This window comes from Dermacentor albipictus, chromosome 3, assembly GCF_038994185.2.
Source record: "Dermacentor albipictus isolate Rhodes 1998 colony chromosome 3, USDA_Dalb.pri_finalv2, whole genome shotgun sequence".
Classification (NCBI taxonomy): Eukaryota; Metazoa; Arthropoda; class Arachnida; order Ixodida; family Ixodidae; genus Dermacentor; species Dermacentor albipictus.
In genome coordinates, this window is record NC_091823.1 from 129,892,943 (window position 1) to 129,910,841 (window position 17,899).

Genomic DNA, 17,899 nt, shown 5'->3' on the forward strand with positions numbered 1-17,899 from the left:
TGTGATAATTGTAGTTCATGCTGGATTTCTGGCACTGTGCTCAAATAAATGTACACGCGGCAATGTGTTTTATAGTGTAACTACTTGTCACCTCCGCATCAGAGGGAATACGACACAGATACCGAAAACGCGCACTCGATCATCGCATACTAATCGCGAGTGGCAACAAGGCTTGGTTGAAAAAAAAAGAAAGTTCGTAGCCGAAGCATGATCCAATCCGATCCAGTCCAGCTCATTTGTGACGCCATTTTAACCTGGTGCGCACGGTGCGGTGATTTACGCGCGTCTGCCGCCTCAATTCGCCGACGTCGTTTGACAGCTGAGGCAGCCCGCTGACATGAAGCACGTGGAAGAAGCGGCAGTTCGCGCTGTTGGAAAGGTCCTCAATGACCGGAGCCGACCGCTGAAGGAACGCTTTCGAGCGCTGTTCACGCTGCGCAACTTGGGCGGCGCGTGTGCGATCGAGTGCATCGCCAGCTGCTTCACGGACCCGTCGGCGCTCCTGAAGCACGAGTGCGCCTACTGTCTGGGCCAGATGCGCGATCCCCGCGCCATCCCGACGCTCGAGAAGCTGCTGAGAGACGAGAAAGAGGAGGCGATCGTGAGGCACGAAGCCGCCGAGGCGCTCGGGGCCATCGCGGAGCCGCAAAGCATGGATATTCTGCGCGAGTTCGCCGCCGACCAGACGGCCGTCGTGGCTGAAACGTGTCAGCTTGCGTTGGCGCGCATGTCTTGGCTGGCTAGCGCCGAGAGCCAGCTCGAGGCTTTCGCCGACAGTCCGTACAGTTCCGTGGATCCCGCGCCACCGCTGCTGTCGGACGATGGGGGAGGCGTCGAGGAGCAGGCGCAGCGTCTGATGGATAAGTCGGCGCCGCTGTTCGAGCGGTACCGCGCCATGTTTTCCCTCCGGAACGAAGGCAGCGAGCCGGCGATACGGGCGCTGGCCGAAGGGCTTCGCTGTCCGAGCAGCGCTCTGTTCCGCCACGAGGTCGCGTACGTGCTGGGCCAGGCGAGGCACGAGGCCGCCGTCGAGCGGCTCGGCGAGGTTCTGGCCGACGAACAGGAGTGCGGCATGGTGCGTCACGAGTGCGCCGAGGCGCTCGGCTCGATCGCCACGGGAGACTGCTTCGAGATGTTGCGCCGCTTCGAAGCCGACGACGAGCCGCTGGTGAGAGAGAGCTGCGCCGTGGCGCTGGACATGTGCGAGTACGAGAACAGCTGCGAGCTGCAGTACGCCGACACTCTGCTCAAGGTGCAACAGGAGGCCCTCATCTGAATCCTTTTCGTGTTGCGTCGCGATGCTCCCCGAACCGGTCGTTTCGTGTGATTTGATTGCCTCTTGTTGCTTTGAATTTCGGGCCCGCGATGGTACCGAGGTTCGCACAGTACGCAGTCATCGATGGCCTTGCATTTAATGCTTTTTTTTCACATTTGATCATCTTTCACACGAATACGCATTGTTATGATTATTTAAAAATTGATTGTGTGTCAAGTTGTCGCTTATATCCCATTAAATCCGAGTAGTGGTGTTTGCCGGTAATGTTCCATCAACGGCATGTGGTGGGATTGATGTTTACATAAACTGCTAAAACTGAAAGTAGCGCTGGTTTCAGCTTTTTATGAGACTCGTTACCACCTGTTCCTGCGAGAGTGTCTTCGTGTGTATCTGCGAAGGGTCAGGCGCACGTGAGAGCGTCAAACTTTTGACTGTCTACCGGCATGGCTCGCACTACACACCCAGTTTAAACCTGTAGCATGCATACAGGGCACCTGTGATGCTAATCAAGTATGTAGCTTTTGTTTGCTGTTAGCATAAAATGTGTCCTCGCAAGGTTTCAATTGCCATGACAGCATTGACATTAGAGTAGTCAATATATTTTCTCCCAATATGTGCATTTCTTATTTACCGCAGCATCGAGCATTGATTTCTTGCAGTGGTTGTGATGCATTATGTTCCTCACTCTTGATTGGGTGGCCATGCATTCTGCGCATGTTTTTCACATGCATAATGCATGCTCAACAAGCATATGTGAAAATACAGTGCATTATAATATATGCAGCCATTTCATCTAGAAAGTAGCCAAAATATTTAATGTTAAGGTGTCCACAGGATCAAGTTGTGACATGGGTGGTAATTACAGGGGGCATAGCTTAATGTTTTTGATCAAAGCAGATTTGGTTAGTGCCCCTTTCATGTTTCCCCACCCCACTTTTTAGAGCTGAAGGTGATGCAACCCATCCTAACTTTTTTTGGCTTCTGCTCAGTCTTTTTTCTCACAAAAGAGTAAGCTGAGGTAACAACCCTTGCTCAGCTGAGCCAAGAAATGATGCTGTCAGAAAGCAAAAGCACCCATCGTGGTGATTAAGCCACTTTGATATGCAAGCTCTGGCACACATTTATGAAAGTGCCATTCTTATTGGTAAGAATTTATGGTGCCTCTAGGTGAGTGAAATGTGGAGAAAAGTGGTTTTGTTTTTGTCTACTTCAATTTTTGCATTTTGAGGTAGATCTACTTTCTTTTCCAGACACCAGTTTTGTCAATCTTTTATATAACTCGAAGGGGGAGGGGGTGCTATACAAAGCATTCCTTGAAACATTATGCTTCACTGTCAGAATAATGTTGCAGGGCTCCCTTAATGTTTTTGTTGTTTGCACCATGAGTAAGTAGTGACTGACATATGTTACAGTGATGAGCTGGCCCTGGTAAAATGTGTGAATTTCTATTTGGTTCACAATCTTGTCTTCATTACGAGTGGCTCTTATTAGCATTCGACAGTTGTCCTTGTTACTGATTTACATCCTCACTGGCACATCACAGGTGGCTTCATCTTGCACTAAATGTGACAGGCTAGGCTACGTGAATTTGAGGCTGTGGAGGGGAGGAGCAATTTATTATTTTTTAAAGATTTACGATACCTTACACATCCTGTGGGGAAGCCTTGAGTAAGGGGTTTTATAGTAATATATAGGCATTCTTTTTTATTTTTATTGTTCAATATTTGAGACCACAGGTCTGAGTAGGAGAGGAAGACATGTAAAAAGATAGAAATACATACAATATAAACAATACAATAGCACCAAAAGCTACCACACATGTGTAACAGTGTAATACCTTTTTTAAAGCCAAAAAAGCAATGACACAGCGTGAATTTAATTTTAACGTTTTACACTCAACATACCAGGTTGCAGAAACGCAAAATTTTAGGGAAGTGTATTGCACTCTGAGATTTACCTTAACACAGGAATGCGCCCACTCATAAACATACAAAAATATACATGACTGCTGCTTGTAGCAAAGACAGACAAATAGAAGAATTTTTAGTGTAATCTCGCACTGCAATGCTTTCTTGACTGAAGACAGTTTGTGCATTGCCTGTCAGATGACATTTCTTGCAGTTACATTGATCCCACTGCTACACAGGTACACAACCTCCCGAACCTTTGGATGATTTTTATGGAAATACTGGAACGCCAAAGCATATTACCCACAGACAGCTTTGATAAGCACTGTGAAATTTTGTGAAGTGGCCACAGTGCCTCTGCATAATGGCTGCTTGCAAACACAAGGCCAACTTGTGGCTGTTAATGCAGCACGGGCGTCCTGTTTATTTTCTTAAGCTTGCATTGCTTGGCCTTGTTTAACCTGTGTTTACAGATGCCCGCTCGAAGTCTGTTGTGTTTGTTCACATTATTTCTACGCCTCTAAGATAAGCACTACTTGATTTATGAACAGCATTTGCATACACTGACAGCATCCACATGTGGCTTTTTGCTGCTTCACTGTGGCAGTGAAGTGCTGTAGTGTCATGTCATGCCCAAGTGTCGCTAGAGACAAACATGACTTGCCAACAAGTTTTTGTACACTATAGTTACTGGGTTGTGCCGACATGGTTGGTGTTAAGTCCCCACTTCGCCATGTTGCCTATAATTGCCATGGAAGCTCTTTTGATACTCTGAGGGCAGTCGAGATGCAGCGAGTTCGCATTGTACAAAATGTTGGTGTGTGTAAGTTATGGCTAATAGGTAATGCATGATGTAAACCTGTAGCACTCGACAAAAGAGTGGGAGGATCAGCGTGCAGTATGTGCGTGATGTGAATACATCTAATTCACGTGACATGGCTTTTGAGTGCTGTAGGTTTAGACCTTGGAGCTGCAGGAGCTGAGGCATCTTGGTTCATGAAAGGCTTTCATCCATTTGTTCAAATAATTGTTCTGGCTTGCTGAATATTGTATTGGTGAGTGCTGATCAGCCTAACTGCCCTAGACAGGTGGTGGAAACTATTGATTCCTCATGCTATGAACTTTTTTTCTCCAGCTTGAAATGTTCAAGGATTGCTGCGGAGTCAACACATAGTAACATATACCTCTGATCTGTAGATTCCTGCATAACTTGTTTGGGGAAGTATTCTGAAAACACATTCTAAATTGGTTTCATTCAGCAATACTTCATTAAAAAAAATGCATGACATAGTGTACTGTGGGACACGTTGTTTAAGAGTGAGTGTTGACCAATATATTAATCAGTCAACATCCACTTAAAGTGGTTGACTTAATATAAGAGCTCCATAATTAATTGTTGAACATCAGTTAGACAGACTAACCTACACATGGTTTTTAGCTGTTCAACTTAATGGGAGACACCAGCTCCAGAAGTTATCCCTGTAATCTGCAGCTTTTGCTTGCAAGGAATACTGCTGGTGTGTTAAGTGCCAACCACAGTGCTAACATTGTAATGTTGTAATGCTTCCTGGAGCTGGAAAGAGCACTGCTTTATTGCCCAAGTGAAAAGATGTCATTCTCTCTGTCTTGCCATCATGCTCAGGAAACAGAGTATGTTTATGTACATGAAATGAGCTTTTGGCCAGTCTGAAAAATGTTACTTCGTGTAAATCAGTGCAGTGCAAATTATAGGCGTATTCGAGATGTGCATCAGTATGAGTTATAATTTGTCATCCTGTCACCTCCTTGACAGCCAGTACACTCCCTGCATTTTCTTTTTTCTTGGGTCATGTTTCTGGATGTGAGCTGGTAGGATTAGTGTTGTGTTGCATGAAAATGACATAACTTCACTAGTTAATGCCACATTTAAAATATGCATGTAGCAGCAGACACGGGAAGCCAGACTGTTCTGTTCATCATGAAAAAACATGCCAGCTTCTTATCCTGGAGCTGATCGTCATTGTTGGACTAGCAGAAAAACAACTTTGAAACCATTGTTCTTTCACTTTGCAAACATGCTGAGATCAACGAGCAGCCTTAAGAGTACACCTGAATGCATTGCTTACGGGATGTTTGTCGAAAGCCTTGTTGTGCATGGGTAATGTGGGGTCATAGACTGTAGCCTGTGTTGTAGATAGCGGTGCAGTTGTTTTCATCATGGTCATTTATTTGTTCATATATGGCACAGCCTCCCTTACCTTAGTCTGTGGCTCCTTTGACAATCTTCACTTTCTCTGTTACTAACACCCTGCTGCACGGAGTCTATTGGCTGGGCTGGTTGGCTTTACGTTAAACATGGCCAACAGGGCATATGACAGGACAAACGATTTAGTATAAACATCTGTCGTGTTTGCATGCCATTTGTCCTGTTGTCTGCATTGTTCATCATGTTACACCTTGATCTCGTTGGAAACACATTGATTCAAGGGGCAACGCAAGAAAAATAATGAGCAAATCAGAGCAAATAAAAAAGAAGAGTGTTGAACCTTTCTTTGTCTTATCAGCTGCTGAACATTTTGAGGTTTCTTGTTGTACTCTCACGGCTATCATGAATCTTGAGTGCGCTTTGAATCTGATGTGAATGGTTCCCCTTGCCAGACTTGAGAAAGTTGTACTTCTGAGAAACAGCTCTTTTGTTGACTACTACTTTGCAGAAATGTCAAATGTGCGGTGGCAGCATTTCGGCGACTTTACCTTGTGCTGCAGCATTTGTGTCGTATCTGTACTGTGTGAGTTCTGTATAACACAATTATCTATTATGCCTTGGACTAGAGCTATTGGTAATGACTTTGTTATGGCACATTAGCCACTAGAAAGAAGAAAGAAAAAAAAACAAAAGGACTGCTCTGAACTAGAACGAATATGTCTTCAGTTAGATGGAGGACACTTTTCCCTTTCAATAACTGTAACAAAGCAGTTATGTTACTTTGACTGTACAGCTGTTAAAGAAAAAAAAAGGTACTGGTGGTTGGGAAGGGGGAGGGGGGCTGGGCAGAGGATGCTGAGTAGAGTGCGACTGCCTTTTGCATTCAATCATGCTGTCCATCAACCCCTTGGATAGTTGACTTTCTTTCCCTGCTGCTGTGGCTCCTTTTGCAGGCACTTTTCACTGTATTCAACCTTAGGTTAATATCACACATGCTGAGGTAGAAGTAGCTTGCTTTTAAGTTGAGCCTGAATGCACGATAGGACTTCACAGGCTTCAGATTTAAGCTAATTTACTCATATTTGCTGCCGATTCTATCTCCTTAGCATGCCATCTGCTCATAAAATAATGGCAATGTAACTTTCATCACACAGGAACAAACTTCAGGCCACCTCACGCCAGTCATTCTTAATGACTAGGAACTGGAGAAAGGACCATCCCCCTTTATTTTGTATGAATTTCATCAGGACATTGTTGTTGGACCAGTGACATAGCCAGGAAGTGGCACACCTGGCTCATGCTTCCCCTGTTGGAATTTCTGTGTTAGCATGTGGCCTGCCCCCCTCCCTCTTCCTCCCGATTCGCAGTCAAGTGTATGCCGACCTCCACCCTCCCCCCCCCCCCCCCCCGCCCCTAAAAAAAAAATTCTTGCTATGCCACTGCATACCACAGTGTTCACTGAGGGCAGCCCCTGGCAACAGTTGTATGTTGAAAGCCGGTTAAATTTGCCCAACTGCTGGAGGTCACACTTTAGGCTTCCTTGCTGAGGATCATTGTCACCTGTCTTTTAACAATTTACTTTTTGAATTTGCAAGGTGCATTAAATTATCACTTCATGCCTTTTATAGCCATTGCATAGCAGAATGGCTTTTCTCTTAGATTTCAGGACAGGCAGCTCAGACAAGGTACCAAAGCTGTTAGCCTTCAGGCATTGTCAGTCCTTTTAGCTTCTAACCAAAATATTGGCAAAAGTAGTCAAGAAGTTTCTCATTGTGCTCTGGAAGAAACGACTGAAAGGTCAAAGTTAAATGAAGACAGAATGGCAACTTTTCAAGCAGCTCATTCACTCCATTCTGCGCAGCATTCTTTCGGGGCAGCATAGGCTGAAACGGGAGTCTGCAACTAAATTTGAACACTGCCATATGACATGAAGTATTGATGCCAAGTTTTTCTGGTGGTGTTGGTTTGTGTTCTTGCAACCTCCAGCAGCTGCACTCTAACTCAGGTTTAATGTTAACAGTTATAAGAGTGTTGTCTGAATGGATGTTTGAATATTTATTGCATAAAAGGGTACTATATCTGCCAAATCACTTATAGCAACTGTAAAGAGCATTTGTCCCAATAAAGAACAATCAAAACTATATGCAGAGTTTGACTTTATTTTCATGGCTAGCTTATTGCCAACTGGTGCACGGTCTTTGTACAGCATCCTAGCACATGATGGAGTCTACCCTTTCTCTTCCTTTTAAAGGAGCCCTGACATCTGGGTTAAAAAACATGACATTTTAATTTATTACTAAAGTTGATCTCGGGACCTGGTGTTATTGGCATATCAGCACATCATGACATGCTACAGTAAGAATGCTAGGTATCATGGCATTGCCAAGAAGAAGGGTGTGTTGCAGGCACGGTGATGTATCGCCTATATTTTTTTCTTGGTCTAAAGTGCTTGGGCTAACAGTAGAAAAAAATTGTGAATGTGACAGTACTTCTTTAAGTGAGGCTGACCTCTCTGCACTTGCTAAAATAAATTTGAAATCTCTGGATCCCTACTGTTTTGTATTTTATGCCGAATTAGTCAATGAACAGAATTTGCATATTAACTGCACAGAGTTCAGCATGAGCATAGTGATAATGACTGCTTGTCAAATGAGCTGCATGTTGCTATAACTGCAGATGCTCGTACTGGATGTAGTGCGCTGTTTTCCACTGATTACGTTTCAGTTGAAGTGAAAGCTGTAGCCACCACTTCCATCCAATTAGTGGTGGCGGTCGCAAACGAAGATTGCAACGTCAGTCAGTTCTTAGTAGCCTGGTTCATTTTTTAGTGTTACGAGTGACGCCTAAATGTGACAGTTCTGGCTCTGCTATGCAGGAGGAACCAGCACCAAGATAGCAAAGGCCTGTAAGATTTGGCGTCATGCCACGTGTGAAGCTCGACAGCCTAGCCATGCATTCCATGGGGAGGGGGGGGGGAGGACACCTCGGTGACTCCTTGTGTGATTGTCCCATGGAGGAAGGGAAGAAACTAGGAGGTGGTGTCCCATGATGAAATTGAGTCGGGAGAAGGTCTGCCCAGTACTTGACCATGTCGCATTAGGTTTTAGTGTCTCCCACCATCACGCTCTTCCACGGGTTTGACAGCAGCGTGCAGCTGTCACACGCTCGACCTAAGACAAATCTATACATTGCAAGGGACATCGGGAGAAAATGTGCGTAGCGTGTTTGGCAGAAGGGGCACGAACAAGTAAGCTTATTTATTAAAAGGTACTGGGGTTTATACATACTGGTCCAAGTCCGCTGAGTGCTACCGAGACCGTGGAAGAAGCCGGGAATAGCAAGTCGCATGTTGGGCTGACATGTATAGGCACGGGATGGAGAAAAGGCAAAACGGACATCTCTTAATTTTTGAAACGGCCGCGTGAAAGACAGAATGGTTACACATGGCGAAATCCTCATGCATTACTGTAAGGCAAGAATGAAGTACCAACCTCCTGACAAGTCACTCAATAAGTACAGTCTACAACAGGGCGATTATTACAGACACGCACATTCACCACACCCTTGCTCTACAGCCACATCTGCCGTGACATGACACACATGCCATGGTAGATATCATCACATGACACGCATGTCATGAATTATAGGCCATGACATGCATGTCATGTAGGTCATTAAACAGCCAGCTACGTCTGGTATGTACCAAAATTGGCATAGTATGACAAGAGTGTAGGACATACATGAATGATAGGTCATGACGTGTGTGTCATATAGGTCATTAAACAGTTGCCTGTGTCTTGGTATGCACCAAAATTGGCATAATATGACAAGAGTGTATGACGAAGTTTGTGACATGCATACTGTGTAGGTCATGAAACAGCTACTTACGTCTTGGTGCTCTCGTGGTCGTTTTGTTAACTTTGTAGGCTCCCAGCACACTACTTCGCATAATGTCGATTCTCACAGGGTGTGGGATCTGCCGGCTTTTTTTTTCTTCTCTTTCTCTATTTGAAACAGTGACACAAAAAGACATGAAAATGGAATGACACTACAAACACAAGCGCTCGCATCTCGGTCAGGGCTGGCTTGCGAGACGCTGGCTGCTTGACGTCATGCCGTGCAGTGGCACCATTAGGGCAGTGCAGTTTTTGTTTTGCGCAGTGTGTCTTAGTTTCGACTCTGCAGTGGCACTTTGGCATTAATGTTATCAATGTGTTAACGTATGAGAAATTCTTTCAGCTGCATAGAATTTCGACAGATGTCGCCGCCTGCTCTCTCCACCCCACATGAACGCACTCGCCTACTAGCACAAATCGCTACAATAATGGATGTTATAGTATGTATACAGGGTGTCCCAACTATCATGCACCAAGATTAAAAAATATGCAAATGCAGCGTAGCTGGACAGAACCAGGACAACGTTTGCCATCACTTGGAGATACTCAGAGTAGTTTGTGCATTCTGCCTAATTACATAATTCGTATTAATTAACTCAAAATATGTAATTATATCAAAATTGTCAATGAGAAAATTGCAGCGCAACATGAAAAACTCCCCGATACAGCTTTCTGCTGTATCGCTGTGACATCACGCGGTCAGGCGTGACCTTCCCTGCCGTCGCTGCTGAGCACACTAACATTCGCGACAGTGTTTCTGGCCTCGCGGACAACTTTCTAAGTGGTTCTTGTGGGGGAAAGGAGGAAAGGCTGGCACTAACTTCTGCAATCCTTGCGGGAGCACGGCTCAACGCCAACATTCTGAGGCTAATGAAGGGAAGGAAAGCTGCGGAGGGCAAAGCGCGAAGCAGCGAGAGCGGTGCCGAAAAAGTCCCAAATTTTCACTCGCGTTATAGTGTGAGCTGGGGAAGTGAAAACATAAACACCTTACTTACAACAGCTGAATTGGTCCAAACTTACGGCTGAGTGTTGAAGTTGACTTATTTTGCGGCTTTTCCCTTCCGTGTCTGAGCAAAGGCGAAACCTTCGCACTTGGAAGCTGCGTCGATTCGACGTCTTTTCCGAGAAGCCAAAAGCCCTGCCAAATGTTGCCAGTCTACTTGGCGCGATGACACATATGCAGAAGATCCGTCACCGTAGCTTTCACTTCATTGCCGCAGAAAGTTGTCGTAGGCGTGCGTGACAGTAAGATGCCTTCGTCTTGCCATGGCACACCGTGGATAGGAACTAAGCCGGTGATGATGACACACACACAGGTCTAAAGAAGGTTTTGTTGAAAAAAAAAAACTGTGCAATTAGCTGTGGCAATTTCCCCATGGGAGGGCTCCACTTTTGATGCCGGTTGCGGTGCCTACTTTTTTTTTCAAGCTTTTCTGCTCATTCATCATGGTCATTGCAACATGATGATCAAGTATTGTTGCGGACGGGACATGGCTGCGCAGCTTTGGTGCGGAGTTAAAACTGAATGAATTGCTGTTGGATGTAAGAGGTTGTCTTACCACAGACGTTTACTTCCGGTACATGGTTAGCTCAATGGTTCATTTTCATTGCTAATGCAGCATTAGATAACTAATTGTACAACTTTCGCACATTTCCCTTTTTAATAGTGCCTTTCACCGACGGTTCCACGGAAGCATTTGGCTCATGGGAAGAGACCTTCGGTTTGCTCTCGATATGCCCAAACTTCGCGCCCATACCCCCGACAACTTTCAAGCTCACGCCCCCCCTCCCCCCCCCCCCCCCCCGCTATACACCCTTTATTTCAATTTCTTGCTTCACCCAATAATAAGGAGTTTTAGGTTTTGTCCTCCAAAAGTTAGGGGACGCAGACGACCGGGTGTACAAAGGACCGAAAAAATGCATACAAAATAACGCAAAATGAGTACAAACGAACCCGCAAGCAGGGCGTGGGGCTTCAAAGAGGCTTGCGTGCGCTATTTCCAAAACTCCCCGGTTCTTCACTGGGCTACACTTATCACGTTATTGTCCAGCATGCGACACGGGCACCGCATGTTGCATCGCGAGACGTGAGATCATAATACGCTATCCACGTATTCCACGTCCTGGTTCTGCGATAGGTCGTGCTACAGCTTCGCAATCCAAAAAAACAATTTATATACACACAGGCTCATATAGATGGTCCGGAATGCAACAGGCGTCGCACTGTCGAGAGCAATGTAGCGACCGCGTTCGCGCCCTGACACTTTGTGCTTCGACACTGCGCATGTTCGCGGCGTCTCTTTGCACATCTATACTCGCGGACAACTTTCTGTGGCAATGAAGGGAAAGCTACGGGTGCGTGGCTGCAGCTGCGCATGTGTTAGAGTCCGCCAGCGTTTGACAGTGCTTGTGGTTTCTCGGAACAGACGCTGAATCGACGCAGCTTCACGTGCGACGGTTTGACGTTTGCCCAGACGCGGAAAGGAAAAGCCGCAAAATTTTACATTCAGTTGTGTGTTTTATCTTATTTAACTGTTGCTAATTAGGTGTCTATGTTGTCTCCTGCCCATTAACGTGGATGAAAACACGGAACTCTTTTCAGAAGCGCTCTTACGCCCTTCATTGCCACAGAAAGCTGTCCGCGAGTATAAGGTGTCGCCCCGTCGAACGATGCATATCTACCCAAGCCTAATCACAGTCATGTCTAGCCACCGACCTAGGCACAGCCGTCATACCTGGCTTAACGATGATTGTATGCATAAGTAGAATAATTACAAGCTAAATCAAAGGTTAACCAAGTGAACCCAAGACTTAATCAGGCTAAACCAAGCTTTGCTTTGCATATCCAGGGTTAGCTGAGCCACATCCAGTGGCCGTGGCTGAGCTAAGCTGCAGCCGAATATTTTTTTAGTTGAGTTTCGGATAGCTTGCGTAGGACTGCTGTTGAGACTCCACTGGATTCAGAATGGCTGTCAGTGCATTCCTACCCAATGGAGCTGAAACTCCTGATTGAACCCAGACCTTACGTTCCTGGCCAACATTGGTGAGGTTTGCTCAATGTCAACCACCATGCGAGGTCCAAATTTTGCGATTGACACTGACCTAACGTCAGCCGAAGTTTAGCCACCAGCCTAAGGCTTAGTCGCTTGTCAAAGTTACGAACTTCATTCTATTACCTTAATGAACGCATTGCAGGGGTATTACATAAGGGGTAGATAATACAGTAAATAGTAGAAGCAGGCGTTCATATTGAAGTGGGGGTAATATAGCTTCGGCAAAGGCATATGGGCTTGTGATGGCGGGTTGAAGGCCGTTTCAGTCTTTCGCTGCTCGAATAAAAAAAAAATGATGCTTGAAAAATGGTGGTGCGGGCATGTGCGCACGTAAATTGAAGCGGACGACCGGTGTGATGAGATATGTATGAAGGGGGCGTGATGTACGGTGGATGATTAAGGGAACTGCAGAAAAATAAACGGAAGATAGAGAGGGTGACAACCTTTCGATGGAAAGCAAGTCACCAGATTTCGCTTTCAGTGACGAAATGCTGATATCGTATGAACACGAAGAAGAAAATAAACTTTATTAAAAAGAATGGTGCGGCAGTTTGGTTGTGGTCCTCGGACTCGGGCGGCATCTTCGGCTTGCCGGATGGCCCAGAGCTAGTCTTCCAGCTCTGAACTTTTGAGGGCATCCTCCCAGCGGTGGCGACGCCGACGGAGAAGGTCCCCGGCAGCGGGGGCGGCGTCGGGAAGGAGCAAGCTCGAGGTTTTCTGTACGCTGTTAACGGCCGCCGTTATGGACGCGTCGCGAACGGTGGTGGTTTCAGTCGTCACTTACAGTGCATACATAGACGGGGGACAAAAAAGGACGCCGTAGACAAGCGCCGACGAAACAACTCCTGTTGCCACCTCTGTTCCAGGGAGCTGTCAAATAAGTACATTCAGCTCACGGCGTTTCTTGGCCTTCATTACCATCCACATTATTCATCCTCATTAATTTCCATTAATTCTTCGTTTCTTTATTTCATTTATTAAACACAAGTAATTTCCCCTATGTTGTCCTTGGTGTCAATGTTTGTTCGCTTCTTATGATATTACTAATAAAATCGGGACCCTCGGTTAACCCCCTTTCTTCTCGTTTAGAAGTACTCTGTGTAACTCGTGTAGGTTGTGATACAAGCTGGGTTAAATTAAAATTAAGGAAAAAAATATTCACAGAATCTCTAGCGGGCTCACTGCCCATGGTTGAGCTCCAGTTCAGCGACTATAGCTTCAAGACGTAGTCATTCCGCTGCAAATACAGCTGCACTATCACGATGACCAATCCGACGTACAAGCGCCGCGTCCATGGACGCATATAGGTTGCTTCCGTTCTGAAAACATATCCGCGAGATAAAAAAAAAAGCAACTAAACGAAAGTGGTCACATTACGTAGCACCATCCATTAAAAAACACGTCGTAGCCACGCAAATAAACGTAAGCTGGGGCCGACTTCCCCGCATACAAATGAACCAACCGGAGCACAATATAATGAACTATAGGCATCGCACAGTGCAAGAAACTGGACGCAACGCGACATGTCTATGAGGATGAGCTAAGGTGTATTGATAGCCGCACTTTTGGAAGCACATTTTGTGACGATGAGAGACAAAGTTTTATGTCTGGAGAGTTTAGCCTAGCGACGGGCTTGGCATGCCAGGCGCCTGGATCAACTGTTGAGCGGTTCTGCACTTCCAGAAGCCTTCGTTGCGGTGAGCACCTACGTGTGTTGAGAACTATCACGTGAAGTAGTTCAAATTACTGTGAGGTGTGAGGCCGATGCACGCTTGCTGCCAGGGCGGTTCGCCTCTTTACAGGGCCGTGAGATCACGATAGCGAAGCTTAGGTCACGTGCCCATATTTCTCGCAGCATCAGCGCGCGACAGGCCGGCATCTTGGCTACCTCACCGACCACCCTCGCGATTTGCTATTGCCCCACGGGAAATGACCAACCTGTTGTTGTGAAGTGTGGACGCCTTCGTAGATTAGATCCCAGATTTGCGTTGGCGTCGATGTTGCGCTTTGAGGCACACTCGTCGAAATTGTTTGTGTTCAACATCGTCGAGCTCGCGACCTGCTCCGAGGAGAAAAGCGGAATCAACTTTTGTGTGGATTTTGTTTTTAATCGTACTTTCGTGTTCAACGCCGAGTGGAACGTGGAACAGACTTAATAATAATAATAATAATAATATTTGGGGTTTTACGTGCCAAAACCACTTTCTGATTATGAGGCACGCCGTAGTGGAGGACTCCGGAAATTTTGACCACCTGGGGTTCTTTAACGTGCACCTAAATCTAAGCACACGGGTGTTTTCGCATTTCGCCCCCATCGAAATGTGGCCGCCGTGGTCGGGATTCGATCCCGCGACCTCGTGCTCAGCAGCCCAACACCATAGCCACTGAGCAACCACGGCGGGTCTGGAACAGACTTACGTTGCAATGCGTGTTTGGGCCTAAGACATCTGAGCAGCAAAACACGCTATGAAAGTTGTTTGTTACGATGCGAAAATGCGGCGATAGTGGCGGAAGCTCCATCGCACGGGAAAAATGAGGTAGCCATCGCTCTTCCACGACACTCGCAGATTCTACGAAACCGTCTTTGACAAATGGGATATGAAGCTACGAGAATCTCCAGTTGCACGCGTTTCGCTGAAAGATTGCACGAATAATTGTCGCCCTGTTTTCTAATGCTCAAAGATCGTTTAATGTGCCAGTTAGCGGACGAGAAGGGGAGCGCTTGGTGTGTGCACCTGTTATATTGCTTGTACTTTAAATAGCGTCAAAGCGTCTCTTTTGTTTTACAAATAGGTGACTTGCGGATCCCTCTGCGAATCTGGTATTCTTTCCGGCGGCTATCTTGAAGCTACACTACACGTAGCAAAGTACACCTTTTGAAACCTCGACCGCTCGAGATAGACTGGATGACAGCCCCTCGTCGGAGAAGAGACCGCGTTGCACAAACCACATCGCTCCGCTTAATGAAGTCATGCGGACTTTGTGACTGACTTTGAGTGTTCTCGTGATGCCTGTAGCTCCGTGTGCACACTCTTATTTTTTTTTTCTCAAGTTACTTTTTATTTCATTTCGCGTCTCATATGTCTTTCGGCTACTATACCTGTTAGCCCAGGAAATGATAGCCAGCTTATTCACCACTGGTCAAACATCGCGTCTTTCCTTTCTTTCCTTCTTACACCCCTTCCCCCCTCCTCGGCCTCTGGGCGCTGCTGGAAGCTCCAATTAATTGTTGACCATTAAGGACTTTGGAATAGAAGACTGGTTGGGTTAAATGCGTGATACACGAGGACACAAGGTAGTGTAAAATGAAGGTGGAGTAGGGCAGGCCATGTAAATGTGTATAGCAGGTAACGTATGGCCTTTTAGAGCAACAGAGAATGGTTGCCAAGCGGGAGGAAAGCGCAATAGAGTACGGCAGATGGTTAGATCGCGTGACGAGATTGTGAAATTTGCAGGCACGACATGCACTCCATTGATACCAGACACGTGTAACTGGAGATCGCAGGGAGAGGCCTTTGTCCTGAAGTGAACATTAAATAGTCTGGTAAAGATGCTAATGATACTTGGCTGGGCAACGACGTCAAGAAAAATATCGATCTCTGCAAGATTAGGCGCTATATAAGGTTTGACGTTAAAGCTTCTGCGCAACATTATTTCTCCAACAACCTGTTCGTTCTCTTCCCGGGGAAGGCGTGACGAACCCAGCGAAGATCATGGCCAGCTGTCCCGTAGCCGACAAGCACCTCTTGGATGAGATCAAGGCAAGTTTTATTTTGTACGCATGTGTGTGTGTGTGTGTGTGTGTGTGTGTGTGTGTGTGTGTGTGTGTGTGTGTGTGTGTGTGTGTGTGCGCGGGAAAGAACTTGAGTAGAATGTAGTGCAAGACAGTGAATTGCCTCTTTTGTTCTTTAGGCTTAAATTTTCTCTGTTTGGGCTAACCACTCATTGACCGATGCGTACGTGCCGCAGGGTATCTTCCACAGGGTATGTGCCCATTATTGACCAATTACCCAGGATGACTTTGTACTAAGTCAGCCTCAAATGTATTTATATGTGTGCTGTACTCATATGTACACACACGTGTCCTCACCAATCTTCCCCTGAGAAGCGTCAAACGCCACTTTGATCCTGGTGACATCGCGGCGTCGACTTTTCAGTGCGGATCCGCCTGAATTGGAGTTTACATTTTAGCATACCTCCTGAGCGGTGTACTTCTTAAACGTAGACATTTCTGGAGATTAAAGTTGTGACCTGTGTGGTGCATAAACGAACAATGAATGGAATTACACGTAAAATATGAGGTTTTACGTGCCAAAACCACATTCTGATTATGAGGCGCACCGTAGTGGAGGACTCCGGAGATTTCGACCCCCTGGGGTTCTTTAACGTGCACCTAAATCTAAGTAAATGGGTGTTTTCGCATTTCGCCCCATCGAAATGCGGCCGCCGTGGCCGGGATTCGATCCCGCGACCTCGTGCTCAGCAGCCCAACACCGTAGCCACTGAGCAACCACGGCGGGTCCGAGAGATTACACGTTGCATAGGGTGAAAATAAACGGCACGCATGGTATTAACTTGTAGAGCGTTTAATTAACCGCTTCACGAAAGCTTCGCTTTCATAGATTACGACAGGCGCGTTGAATCTGCATATTTGTTATTTTTGTTATTAACATTTTTGTTTGTTTTTCACTCGGTGTGCCGGTAGACGGCAATCGCGTTGCAGGGAGCACCACGGGAAAATGCGCCAAGCTAGTCGGACATAATGGTAATAGTCGCCTATTGGACGTTGTATATATAGCGGTCACTGCAATATAATCGTCATTTAGTAGTCACTGGTACGCCCTGCATCATTGGCTCTTTGTGCTGTTTCGTCGTCACCAACCGGATCACGTGAGCAACGTGTTGTTATGTACGCAAACTTTTTCGGGGGATTGTACTCGAGCAAGTTTAAGGAGTGGTCAACTCGGAGGCGATACACAGTTCAGATCTTGAAGGAGACAAATTTCGTTCACCTGAGAATATATCGCCATGCTACAAAGGAAGCCAGGACGTTTTTCTTTTTAAAAGAGAAAGCTCCGCGTTAGAAAAATTTGTCCTGCTCCTGGAGATTGAATCCGCGGAACCGCCTTTCCGGGGAGATCGCTCAACCACCAGAGCTAACCACGAGGCTATAGAAGGTTGCAGAGCGAGGATTTGCGGATTTCCTTGCGGATTTTCACCTTGCACTCTCATTTGCCGTTATTGTCTGTGCGCTTCGAGCTGTCGATTGATTCTCCCTCTCACTGCGATCTGTCCAGCCTCTTGTGTGGCTCACATTTGTAGGGCGACCGGGCCGGAAATGCGTTAACTTCAACTTCAAACCCCGGACCAGGACATTCTCTTTTTTTCAGCTTCGAAGCTTTCTTTTTGAGAAACCGGCATGGGATTACGTTGTATTTCGTAATACCCTCGGGTGGTCGACAATTTTTTCTTTCATGAAATTTCCTTCACTTTGCAGGCTCCCCCTGAACTCATCTGCCACAGTTCAACCGTTTTGCATACTGGCTTTCCTCTATACTTGCGTTGCCATGGGTAACGGTGGA

The 17,899-nt window shown here is 46.3% G+C and overlaps 2 protein-coding genes across 2 annotated transcripts in view; both read left to right on the top strand.

Moving 5' to 3' along the window:
* The window catches only part of LOC135912843 (pyrroline-5-carboxylate reductase 3-like), a 45,244-nt gene that overhangs the window by 3,799 nt on the left and 23,546 nt on the right, over positions 1-17,899 (top strand). The window contains exon 2 of the mRNA XM_065445390.1: positions 16,008-16,078. Coding sequence (XP_065301462.1) covers positions 16,008-16,078 — 71 coding nt within the window. The remainder of the gene's footprint in view (positions 1-16,007; positions 16,079-17,899) is intronic.
* Positions 212-7,509, top strand: nero (deoxyhypusine hydroxylase nero). The gene has a single exon (XM_065445389.2). It carries the CDS (start codon positions 338-340, stop codon positions 1,274-1,276), a length of 939 nt encoding a protein of 312 aa, XP_065301461.1. The 5' UTR covers positions 212-337; the 3' UTR covers positions 1,277-7,509.